Source organism: Dama dama, chromosome 11, assembly GCF_033118175.1.
Source record: "Dama dama isolate Ldn47 chromosome 11, ASM3311817v1, whole genome shotgun sequence".
Lineage (NCBI taxonomy): Eukaryota > Metazoa > Chordata > Mammalia > Artiodactyla > Cervidae > Dama > Dama dama.
In genome coordinates, this window is record NC_083691.1 from 34,838,181 (window position 1) to 34,850,895 (window position 12,715).

At 50.7% G+C, this 12,715-nt stretch overlaps 1 protein-coding gene across 1 annotated transcript; it reads right to left on the bottom strand.

Moving 5' to 3' along the window:
* Positions 1-212: 212 nt before the first annotated feature.
* Positions 213-8,743, bottom strand: PCARE (photoreceptor cilium actin regulator). The gene is made up of 2 exons (XM_061156234.1): positions 5,001-8,743; positions 213-390 (listed from the first exon to the last, which is right to left on the bottom strand). Exons 1-2 carry the CDS (start codon positions 8,741-8,743, stop codon positions 213-215), a joined length of 3,921 nt encoding a protein of 1,306 aa, XP_061012217.1.
* Positions 8,744-12,715: the final 3,972 nt, after the last annotated feature.

The window sequence follows — 12,715 nt, forward strand, 5'->3', positions numbered from 1 at the left end:
CCATATTGATAGTTAATCTTCGACCCTTGAGGCAAACCAGGATCCAGGGCTGCACACAGTAGTTGTTCAGAATTTAGCAGACCCCTCGGGCAGTGCCCCTTCCAGGCCTTTCCTGCATCTCAGCAGGAGTCTGGTTGGCCTACCCTCTCTGGGGCTGACGCTTGGCTGTTACCCTTGCTGAGTGACATTAGTGTCACTCAGCTGGCAGCCCGTCAGGTGACTTCCTTCTGCTGGGACTTGTCCTGGGCATGGCCCGCGCTGGCCTCTCGCTGCAGCCCGTGGCCCAGCACACAGAGCTCTGGGCATGGCGCACCCCTGCCGCTGCCCTTCAGTTCTAGGCCACAGGGGCTGTTCCATGGCTCTGGGTCCTCGGGGCTCTCCTCGCTGCCGCTGCAGAGAGAAAGCACAGGTGCCAGTCAAACCCTCCTCGTGGCTTCTGGCCCCGCCCCCTCGCCATTCTGTCTCTCTCCAGCCCTCTGTGGGCCTGGTGGGCCCTTGTGCCAGGCCCCTGCCTTTCCGTATCAGCTTTGCCTGCTGGTGTTGTTCTTGTGGGTGTCTCCTCTGGTGGGGCACCATGGGAGCCATGCTCCTGGCGTTTCGGAGGACAGGCTGAGTCCTGTTTTTTCCTGGGACAATCAGATCCTGCAGCTCTGAACAAAACAGATCCCTCAAGAACTCGGGCTTTTATTTTGTTTTGTTTTAAAGTGTTAGTTGCTCAGCTGTGTCTGACTCTTTGCAGCCCCATGGACTATAACCCACCAGGCTCCTCTGTCCATGGGATTCTCCAGTTTAGAATACTGGAGTGGGTTTCCATTCCCTCCTCTGGGGGAATCTCCTGACCCAGGAATCAAACCTGGATCTCTTGCATCACAGGCAGATTCTCTACCATCTGAACCACCACTTCTTATTCCATAAAGGCCTAGGCTTAGCTAGCTGAATTAAAAATAAAAGCAACACCAACGATAACAGCAAAAGCTAAAATAAAACAAATGCCAAAACAACCCGGCTTTGCTCCGTTGCCACCCTTTTCCTGAATGGAATAAAATGAAGACTGCTTGGCCCAGACCTGGCCTTTGACTAAAACAGAGCTTCCCAGCTGCTGAGTGCCACAGTGAAGGAGCTCTGAACAAAGAGGGCCACCCAGTGTGCTCTGGCGGCACAGAACAGAGGGTGGTCCCAAGCACGGAGCAAGCCTAGGCCAGATGGGGAACCAGCTCAGAGAGCCACCCTGGCCATGGGCAGCCAGGCTAGTCCTGCAACAACCACATGGAAGGTGGAGTCGGCTGTCTAGGTTCACGCCCTGGCCCTTCCACTTACTAGCTGTGTGACCTGGAGTGTGTTGATTAATCGTCTTGGTTCTCAGTTTCCTTCTTTGTCAAAAGGAGGTAGTAATGATGCCCATCTCACAGGACACTCAAAGGTTTCAATATTGGATGAAGCATGGAAAACTCTCTGCGCACTACCCAGCACATCATAGGCACTCAATAAGTAGTCAACTGTCACTGGTGCTCTTTTGTAGCATGACCAGAAATTCACACCCGTGAGGGACCTGAAGGACCACTCTGTCATATGGCACCTGAGGCTCTGAGCCTCTCCATCAGCTACCCCAGGGCCAGGACGAGACCCAGCTCTCCATGTGCACAGACCAGCAGCCCTTCTCTGTGCCCACAACAGGACCTTCTTGACTGTATTATGAGTGTGCTCAGCTCTGCATCCTTAGACTTACATGGGATACCCAACCAGCAGAGGACGAGTTTGGATCCTGACAAGATCAGAGTGGCAGGATTGAGGGTGGGGTGAACGGGCACTGACATTGGCCGACATGATTTTCAGGCAGTGAGGAACCCGCTCTGTTCCTTAGACCCAGTCTTATCTATGTCAGCCTCTGGCCCCACCATGAGTCCTTGCAGGACCCAGTGATGTGTGGGTAACAGCTCCCACCTTACTGTTTATTTTCCCTGTGCCCCTTTGGAGCAGGGGGAGCCATGACCCTTTGCTGCCCGTGGACTGGAGCAGCTACCAGGAACAGGAGAGGCAGGCCCAGGGGACAGGTTATGGTACCCAGCATCTGTGGTGCTGACACTGAGGTCTAACACAGGATTTGGTTCCAGAATTGTGTCTTCCCCACCCCCAGCCAGGTCCTACATGTCGATGAGGTTCAGGCCAGGAGGTCGATTTTTTTCAGTTGCTGTGGTTCCACCTGTTCCCAGACCTGATGGGGAAGCAGGCTGCCTGGGTCTCTGGATCAGGAAACATGTCTGCTGAGAGTCCCTGCCTGGCTAGTCCTGTCCTGGCAGAGAGTAAAAGCACCGCGTTTGCATTTAAGGGAGCAAGTCTGGACACACTGGGACCTGGAGAGAGACAGCTGCCTCCACCAGAGGATTCAATATGTAAATAACAGTTGAGGCTCAGTAACTGAGCTTCCTGGGGAAGCCTCCAAGGACTGTGCCCAATCCCCGGGCCCCGAGATGGGGAGGTATCAACACCATCGTGTTTTCTAAAAAAGGGAGGGGCTCATGCCTAGCACAGGATGACAGATGGGAGATCAACACCAGATGCAGGCCAGTGCGTCCTGCAAGCCTGCCCTGGCTGCAAGATACTATGGGTGGGGCTGCTCCTGCAAGTCCTTGCTTGGGGAAACAGCCTGTTCTGAGCAGTTCCTGGCTTTCTGGCACTGACTTGTTGCATGATCTTGGGGAAATCACGCTCAGTTCCCTGGCATTGTTTCCCATACCCAGGACGGCAGAAAAAATGCTTGTCTGCTACAGAGCTGCAAATGTCCTGCTCTTAGAGCTGGTTGGCTTTTGCTCCCAGATGCCAACTTTACAAGGGTTGGGCGGGGAGTGTAGGGGGTGTCTGGGGAATGAGCCTTTTCCCACTACTTCCATCACATGCTCACAATCTCACAGTCTGGAAGAGCTTGGAGGTGTGGTCTGACCAGGAGACAGGAATAGGTGTGAGTCACTCTGTGACCTTCCACGTGACCTTGGGAAGGCTTCTGTTTATGCATCCTCCTCTTCCTCCCTCTTTCAAGCTATAATCACTCCCCACCTCGCCCCATCTCTCTGCATATTGAAATTCAGGACATCAAACAACCTTTTAGGCTGCCCTATTCTGAGGAGAAGCCTGAGAGAATGGCAGTATTTTCTCCTTGAACAATTTTATGTTACTTTATTATTGCTCCTGCTGTTTTAAAATGTTAGTGTTTTTAATTAATGCCATTTTATTGTCCCTGTTCTCTCAAGCTCTTCTCCTGAAGGGCACAGTTTTAGAAATCTAATAACTGAGTAAGTAGCGAGTGTGAGGAATAATGCATTAACATTTATAGAGGTTCTCAGATGAAAGGCACTGTGTTGTAGAAACCTCATTTTAGATTTAAGAAAAGAGCAACGTTACATTAAGATTCGTGCAAAAATAATCAATATTTCATTTCTTTCAAGTGGCTGGGGAAATTTATATAACTATAATCACGCACAACTTTCCCGAGATAATATCTTTGTTTAAAATTGACTGCCGAGTACTTTGTGAAAAATTACCATTTATGCCTCGACAGACTGTGAAGTCTGTAACACGTATCACTCTGGCAGAAATTAACTTCTGATTTACACAACTGTGGGCACTGAAAAGATAGCAAGGGCTGGTGCGGGCTGAGCTTTGTCTGATCTGATATCAAGACACATTGATAAGAGTTCCTCTTTAACCGACCTCAGATGTACATGTTTCTCCCCATGCTACAATTCAAGGAAAGATACATGTCCCTGTATATCCTGTAAAATAACCACATCACCATATGAGTCCTTTCAACGGCCAGGCAGTGGCTATACTTTGAGTCATGTCCTCTCACAGCCACCTGCCCAGGCCTGTCTGCGTGTCTGGGCCAAGAACATGCCCCTCAGCCACCCTTCATGAGAAAGGCACACTTGGAACTCAGCCGGCCCAGGGCGGCAGGGGGGCCCTTCTGCCTGCGTTCTCGTGATCAGTGCTCATGGAAAGTCTTGTTTCTCCTCTATGCACTCTGAAAGGGGAGATGGAGAAGGAGGCAGGCTTGGGGATCCTCAGGAGTAAGATGAAGCCAAACTTTTATACTCAATACCTCCAGGATATGCCATTCTTAAAGTGTGTCCCCTGGCTGCCTCCCAGACCTTTTCGAGGAAGGTTCTGTGTCCAAGTTGTCAAAACTGTGTCCATCATAATATTAAGATGTTTTGTGCCTTTCCCATTCCTTCTTTCATGAATGCAGAGTGGAGTTTTCTAGACTACAGGATGTGTGACATCACAACGTAGTGCCTGCGGATGAAGGTCTGAGAACCCAGCTGTCTTTCTGTGAAGCCCACACACTAAAGAGGTTTGCAAAACTTCAGAGGTTTGCAAAACTAAAAGACAGTGTCACTCTACTCACTCAATTTATTTTTGTTGTGGAAAAAATAGTTACTTTTCCTTATTTATGTTAACATAGAATGGGGCATTTTAAAAATTAATAAATACTCTAGACATCTCTCAACTTCTTTTTTACTATAATGCAGTAAAAAGCAATAGATGCAATGCACAAAGGCCTCTTGAGGGTCTCAACTTTAAAGAGTTTAAAGAAAGTCCTGGGACCAGAAAGCATCTCCCACTAAGATGCAGGTCTACTGATGTAAACCAGAAAGGACAGAAATCAAGCTACTGGCTCCAGACAGGTCACCGTGACTCAATTTGGGGGGGGCCAAGTCTCAATCTCCCCACCTGTGAAATGAGGGGCATGTGTGGCTGGACCAACCTGGTTGTTTTAAACTTTATTTGTATTACAGCAGAGCCTCTTACAATGAAATCTTTCATGGGAACCTGAAATGTGTAACAGATGAAAAATTGCTGCTTCAGGTTGGGACACTGGGAGACCGGATATCTTGATACCCCCTTTCTAACTTGTTCTTCTCTCGGAGCACAGTTTGAAAACTACTGACCCAGATGATCCTAAGGGCCCCTCAGCTCTGTTCCCCGAACCACAGGATTCTCCTTACCTGCTCTGGCCATGCTGGGATTCACAAGCGCTGCTGGTGGCGCCTGGGACAGGCAGGTGAAGGCGGACACCCGGCCGGGGGTCAGAGGTTGTCCTTCGGATGAAAGGTTGAGGGTTCAGGGCACACAGCGTTGTCCCTCGCTGTGAATCTGCCCTCATTCGTGGCCCTGAGCTGCCCCTCCAGCCTCCTGTGGGGGTCTCAAGAGGACCCCCAGCTTCAGCGGGCAGCGATGGTGGGGTGAGTGGATGTACTGTTGAGAGTGGTAGTTTAGCTTCAAACAGAGAGGAGGTGGCTGGGCAGAAAATGGAACGTGTGTTTCCAGATGCCGTGGCTGCCCAACTGTCTTCAGAATCTCGTGTTTCCTTGGGCCCCTGACTGGGAGATGCTGGGGGAGACGGGGAGGGGCCAGAGGCCAGGGACCCGGCTTCTGTGCACTGGGTAGGGGGACTGGAGATCTTGTGCTGAGCGAGTGGGCTTGCTGAGGGAGGGCTGGGCAGCTTGTGCTGGAGGGGAGGGGAAGCTCGTTTCTTCACTGTTGGGGGGCTTAGCACCCTGGGACTCACTGGAGGGCTGAGGGGTGGGCTAGGGGATCCATGCACACAGGGTGCACTTGGCTGGGCAGATCTGTGGGTGGAGGACAGGCCCGAGTGCCTCTTGTCCACTCTGGGCGTCCAGTGCGCCCTTGTGGGAGAGGCCTTCCTGACCAGCACGGGGCTTCGGCCTTGGGTCTGCCTTGGGGCCTCAGGAGAATGCAGTCCCCGCATCGGCCTGCTCAGGCTGGGTTCTGAGATCCTGCTCTGCCCGGATGTGTGGCTGGAATGCAGCCAGTGGATGACCTTCCGGGGAGGCTTGGAGAGGCCTGAGGCCCTGTCTGCCCGTACCTGACTCTGCGCCCTGCTGCCCTGCACCTCTGCGTTTCCGGTAGCTGCTGGTGGGTGGTTGAAGTCCAAGGCGAGCTTTCCAGTATTGCAGCTGCCCTTGCTGTTCCCTGGCTCTCCGCTGCGGGCCCTGGTGAGGGTGGTGGTGCTCTTGCTGGGCAGCAAGTCAGTGGGGCTCATGGAGGCTCTTAGCCTTGGGGAAGCCCACGTTCTCCGGGCAGAGCCAGTCCCTCCCAGCCCTGGCACGTGGGTCCGTTCAAGGGGGCTCTCTGCTTGCTTGCCACTCTCCGGGGGCTCTAGAGAAGTGAATGATTGGTCCATCAGAATTTCCAGAGGCGGCGGAGGGAGATCCTCTGGGTTCTCCTCTGTTTCCCAGTTGAGGTCCTCACTCTTGGCTGCTTCAGCTGTGAGCAGAGGGGGAAAAGTAGGAGCTAAGGGCCTCCAGCCTGGGCCCATCCTGAGAGATTCTCCACCCGCTGCTGGAGAAATCCGAGGCTTTGGGTACAACGGGGCCAGCCCTCTATAAATGGGGAATCTGGGAGGCATGGTGGGGACCCCCCACTTCTTGGGGCAGGGGCTCGGCCCCGAGTCCCGGGAATCCCCCAGTGTCCTTAGACTCTCAATGGGACTGAAGGTTTCAATGAGTTTCTTGACTGATGTTCTGGTGGGGCAGCTCCTGATGGTCTGGTCCCTGACCCCTGGAGCCTCACCGGCCCTCTCTCCTGGTGGGATGATGTTTGGGAGCCCCTCAGCTTTTCCCTGCCCAGGCTGTTCTCCCTCAGGGCGGGAGCAGCACTTCTGGAGGATGCTCTTGTCCTGATTTGGCAAAATGCTGAAGTTCTTGGTGAGGGATGACTTTAGCTTGCTGATGGCGCTGCTTGGGACCATCCGGCAGCGGTTGTCGGGCCTCAACATTGTAGCTCTGGGCTGCATGACTGGCTCTTGGCTCTGCCCCTGCCATCGGGCGATGTAAAATGCCTCCAGCCTCTGGCTGAGGTCCCTCTGGACCCTCCGCAGCTCCTGGAGGGTGTGATCCTCTGTGTGGCTCTTCAGACACCCCTCGGACTGGGACCTCCTCTGCCTCGAGGGGGTCCTCCTGCTGCCGCTGGCTGTGCTGGGTCTTGGGGGCACCGTGGTCCTGTCCTCTTCCTCCATCCAGTCCTGGTGCTCAGAGGGCACAGGAACAAACTTGATCCTTTCACTGATTGCTTCCTTCATCTTCAGAACCATTTCCTGGGCCTGGGGGCTCCTGAGCCTCCGGGGGTGTGGCTGAAATGGGCTTTCGGCACTGGCAGGTGAAGACCGTGGCCTTGGATGGGAAGCGTTTTCCTGCCAGGTACATGGACTCGTGCAGCTCCCTTTGTCCTCCTCCTCCTCCTCTGAGCTGCTGTCCTCACCTTCACTGAGGGATGGAGTGCCCATGCACCTGGAGCCTTTAGAAAGGTGTACTTCACCGGAAGTCCCCATCCCAGGGGGACCACATGGAGTGCTTTGGCCCAGCCCCCAAGGCCTGGAGGCAGTATTTTCTGGGCCTGCAATGGAGGGCCAGGGGCTCCCTGATCCGCCCTGCACTGCTGGATGAACCTTAGCTGTGGGAGGCCTTGAGAGTGGGCAGTCCTGGGGTCCGTCTAAACCCATCCGGAATGGACTTTGCTGCCAGGTGTGTCCTGACAGCCTGGCCTCCACTGTGGGTGAAGTCACCGGCCTCCACTCTGCAGCCTCCGGCACTAGGTCGCAGCTGGCTTGCTTGCTCAGCTTGTCTGCCAGCTGCACGGACTCACTGTCCGCACCGATGCCACTGTCCTCAGAGCACAGGGGTAGACCCCACGCTTCAGGGTCGCTGTGGCTGCTCGCCAAGCTCTCCAGGTGCCCCAGAGTCCTGAGGAGGCGTTCATCCGTGCCTCTCTTTGTGCTCAGCTTGTTCTCCAGGTGGCCTGCAGTGGCGTGGAGGTAGCTGCCAGAGCCCTCCAGGAGGCTGCTGGAGAGCAAGGCCACTGTGCCGCTGAGCTCCTGTAGCTTGCTGACTGTGTACTGCAGAAGCTGCTGCAGGAGATCTGGCTGCTCCTGGGGCTCTCCTTTCTTCAACGGCCAAGCCAGATCCTCCCGAACCTCCTGGAGGAGCTCTTCCCCATCCTTGGAGATCTCTCCCAAGAGCTGGTTGACCTCGTCGAAACACAGCATCAGGAAGCTGACCATGGGCTGCAGCAGCTCGTGGGTCTGGGTGGCCCGATGGGTGATGCTCAGAACTGCTTCATATTTGGAGAGGCAGGCATGCAGATAGGTGTAAGTGCGCTGGTGGGCCTTCACCAGGGGCTCGGGGAAGTCCACCTTGTCTTCAGACTCGTGGGCAGGAAGGATGGTTTGGCGGTAATGGCCCTGTTTGCTCGACCTGTGACATTTTGGTCTCTTTGCCCATTTGGAAGTCTGCTGGGTATTACTTTCTTCACTCTCTTCCTCGGAAAAGGCTGCCCCTTGTGACCCGTGGGAGCTCTGTCTCTTGAATGGAATGTCCGTAGCCATGCAGCTTTGTGATTTGTTCAGTTGGGATGGGGAGGTTTTGGTTTTTGGGATCAGTCTCTCCATATCTTTTGCTTTGCCTGCAGTGGGATCCCTGGTGAGCTGACAGAGACTGTCAGCCACAGTCTGGGTCCACCTGGGACTAGGCTGTTCTTCTTCTGCCCGCTGTCCCTGGGACGAGCCCCCTCCGGGGTCATAGCAGGTGGAACTTTGAACCAGCAAAGGGAGGGAGCCTCTTGCACTGGCCCTCTGATGTCCTGGAAGAATTGCTTTGGGCTTCTTAAAAAACTGGATGCCACTCTTGGCAACACTGTTAACAAGATCACTGTGGGAAGGTGTGCATCCCATGATGTCAGCCTGTCGTCATCTCCCACCTGCAACCCTCACAATTTTCAGAGAATCGTATTTAAAATAGGAACAGAAGGCAGTCTTACTAGTTCATCCAGGCAATCTGCAGGCCAGAATCCTTTGAAGTCCAAGGTGCAATGTCCTAAACTTGCAACCAGCTCTCTTCACTTCCTTGGCCCCATCTTGCCGAGGTAGTAATGCTGCTGTCCTGGTGATGTTCTAAGGTTTGAGCCCTCTGCTGCTAGTGAGCAACAGGGCAATTCTAAAGGACTTCAGTCTTGTGGATTACGGGCCTCTGAGTGTTGCTCGTGTCCTAACAGATGTGCATGGCAAGTGGAACTTTAAGCCTATTAGGTTAATCATGCCCCAGCCAGTCAGCATTCACAGTGTGTTCTAATATAGAACTTCTCAGCATTTACTATCTTGGGAAGCGGATTATTTTTGCACGTGCTTATGTTTTTAATTCTGCTCAGACGCCTGCCATATGAAACCTAGAGAAACGAGCCATAATTGCAAAAGGCTCTGGAAGAGACACATTTGTGGAGAGGAAGCAAAGGGTTCGCTGATGACGGATCCTTAAAGAGAAGTGACCTTCACAATTTAATAAGGGCACAGCAAGCTCCAACCTGTTACTACCCAGAAGACCCCAAAACACACAGTAGATGGGAAGTGAACTGATGCATTGCTGTTTGTGTGGCTTATAAAATAGACCATGACTTTCTAGTGCTGGTGAATGTCTCTAAATAAGATGGGGAGTAAAGAAGGTCAGGTGGCTTTCCTTTACAATAGAAAAGGAAGGTAGATTGCTTGGAGGCTTGGAGGGGAAAACAGAAAAACTCACCACCAGCTCAAGGCCAGTTACTGTGGACTATAGTTGCTCAGGGAGGCAGTGCTCTCACAGGAAAACACTTTTTATTAAACCTTTCTCATAGGAAAAGAGAACAAACAAACTGTGGAAAATCCTTAAAGAGATGGGAATACCAGAACACCTGATCTGCCTCCTGAGAAATCTGTATGCAGGTCAAGAAGCAACAGTTAGAACTGCACATGGAACAGACTGGTTCCAAATCGAGAAAGGAGTACATCAAGGCTGTATATTGTCACCTTGCTTATTTAACTGATATGCAGAGTACATCATGAGAAACGCTGGGCTGGAGGAAGCACAAGCTGGAATCAAGATTGCCGGGAGAAACATCAGTAACCTCAGATATGCAGATGACACCACCCTTATGGCAGAAAGTGAAGAACTAAAGAGTCTCTTGATGAAAGTGAGAGGAGAGTGAAAAAGTTGGCTTAAAACTCAACATTCACAAACTAAGATCATGGCATCCTGTCCCATCACTTCATGGCAAATAGATAGGGAAACAGTGCAAACAGTGACAGGCTTTTTTTTCTTGGGCTCTAAAATCATGGCAGATGGTGACTGCAGCCATGAAATTAAAAGATGCTTGCTTCATGGAAGGAAAGCTGTGACCAACCTAGACAGCATATTAAAAAGAAGAGCCATTACTTTGCCAACAAAGGTCCATCTAGTCAAAGCTATGGTTTTTCCAGTAGTTGTGTATGGATGTGAGAGCTGGACTATAAAGAAAGCTGAGTGCCAAAGAATTGGTGCTTTTGAACTGTGGTGCTAGAGAAGACTCTTGAGAGTCCCTTGGACTGCAAGGAGATTCAACCAGTCAATCCTAAGGGAAATCAGTCCTGAATATTCATTGGAAGAACTTATGCTGAAGCTGAAACTCCAATACTTTGGCCACCTGATGTGAAGAAATGACTCATTTGAAAAGACCCTGATGCTGGGAAAGATTGAAGGCAGGAGGAGAAGGGGAAGACAGAGGATGAGATGGTTGGATGGCATCACCGACTCGCTGGACATGAGTTTGAGCAAGCTCTGGGAGTTGGTGATGGACAGGGAAGCCTGGCGTGCTGCAGTCCATGGGGTTGCAAAGAGTCAGACATGACTGAGCGACTGAACTGAGCTGAGCTGATAGGAAAAGAAGCTAAAGCAGGGCAGTGGAGAGCAGTTATGAGTAGAACTTAAGGGAAAAATGTATTTTCCTTTTCAACCCCAGCTTCTCAATCTGAGCCTGGTGCTCTTACCCATAGCTAAGGTAGCAGCTGCCCATTTAAAAACTTCTTTAAAACGTTCTTTGCTGTCCATAGGGCTTCACTTGTGGCTCAGCTGGTAAAGGATTCGCCTGCATTGCAGGAGACCTGGGTTTGATCCCTGGATTGGGAAGATCCCCTAGAGAAGGGAAAGGCTACCCATTCCAGTATTCTGGCCTGGAGAATTCCATGGGCTGTATAGTCCATGGGGTCACAAAGAGTTGGACACAAAGAGTTGGATGACAAAGGTCACAAAGAGCTGGAAAGAGTTGAGCGACTTTCACTTCACTTGCTGTCCATAAAGTGTAGAGCAGGCATTTGGAGTAGAAGGATTTGGGTTTAAATACTGACTCTTTCTCCCTTAAGATGGGGGAATTTCCACAAGTTATTTAACTTTCCTGGGGCAAAATTCATCTCTGAAATGGAGATAGTGGCACCTACTTCATGGAGCTGTTATGGGGATTAACTCAATTAATGCGAGGTAAGTGTAGTGCACAGTGCCTTGCAAGTGGTAGGTACTCAAAAGAAAAGAAAAGACGTCCTTATTCCTCTCCCCCTGGCATTCTAAGCCACTTATAACAATAAAAGTCATGAGAAAATTCTCTAGTTTGCCCAGGACCAAGCCCCAGTCCTTTCTGGAGCTGTCTGGAAATAACTGCCTACTGAGGCTTGGAGTCCCAGATCAGGTTTCTGCCATTCTGTGTCTGTGCAGGCCCTTTGCTCAGCACACTGCTGCCTCAGGACTTCTCTGAGACCTCCTTGTGTCATTTTTCTGTTTTTAAGCACACAATAATTCCCACCAACTGCAGGAGTGAGACAGGCTTTGATGTAATCATTTCAGATTTGTGGATATTTAGCTTGTTGACAATGTTTAATTTTCCTGATAGAAAAAAAAAAATTGCATGGAGCACCTCTTAAAGTTACTGAGAATGGAGTTACATTCTGACTTTATTGCTTTCATTTTCTCTTACTGAGTGCTGTTCAACCAACAAAAACAACACTGTAGGTTTTAGGACTCAGGGATCCCTTTTCTGCCGGGAACAAGCTGAAGACTGGCTACCAGGCTGTGTGCAGAGCCTGGTGTCTATCACAGCCCTATGCCCCAGAGTGCATAATTAATAAAGTTCTCCGATCTGTTTATTTGAAGCAAAGCTCATGGGAAACACAGAGCTGACTCAGTGCCTGGGGGCAAACTGTGTTAGGCATCAAAATGTTGTTTCATTTGTCAGAGCCTCGGCTGGCCCAGTAAACAAGCATGCCAAGTGGGAAGAGTTCTCTCTCTTGCATTTAACACAGTGCCACGCTCATCTGAAGGGTTCTTTATATAAGTTCTCCTCTTGGGCTTTTGCTTGAATCATCTTTGTGAAAACTTTTGATCTAAGTGGCTAAAATTATTTCCAAACCAATGATCAAAATAAAAGCATTTGCCCAGAGGATCAGCTGTCAAATAGCTTTGTGCCTTATAGACAGGTTTTCTTGACTATTCCAAATAATTTAGGAAGTGCTTTCTTCATTGCCTCTCATTTTTCAATAAGACTCACTTTTGTTTTTCTTTCTTCTCAAATTCGTGTCACTTCAAATTAAAAAAAGGGAGAATTGCTTTGAGTGGGAATGTAAAATGACCCAATTACTTTGGAAAGCAGTTAAGCATACACCCACCTCCTGACCCATCTTTTCTACTCCTAAGGATTTATGCAAGAGTGTTGAATGCCAAGGTCCACAAAAGAGACTGGTATAAGAATATTCCTATTAGCTTTATTAACAATAGCCTCAAATTGGAAACTATCCAACTGTCTGTTAATAGGGAAATACATAAATTCAGCATTGGAATATCTGCCAACAATAAAAGGAGCAAACTATCGAATG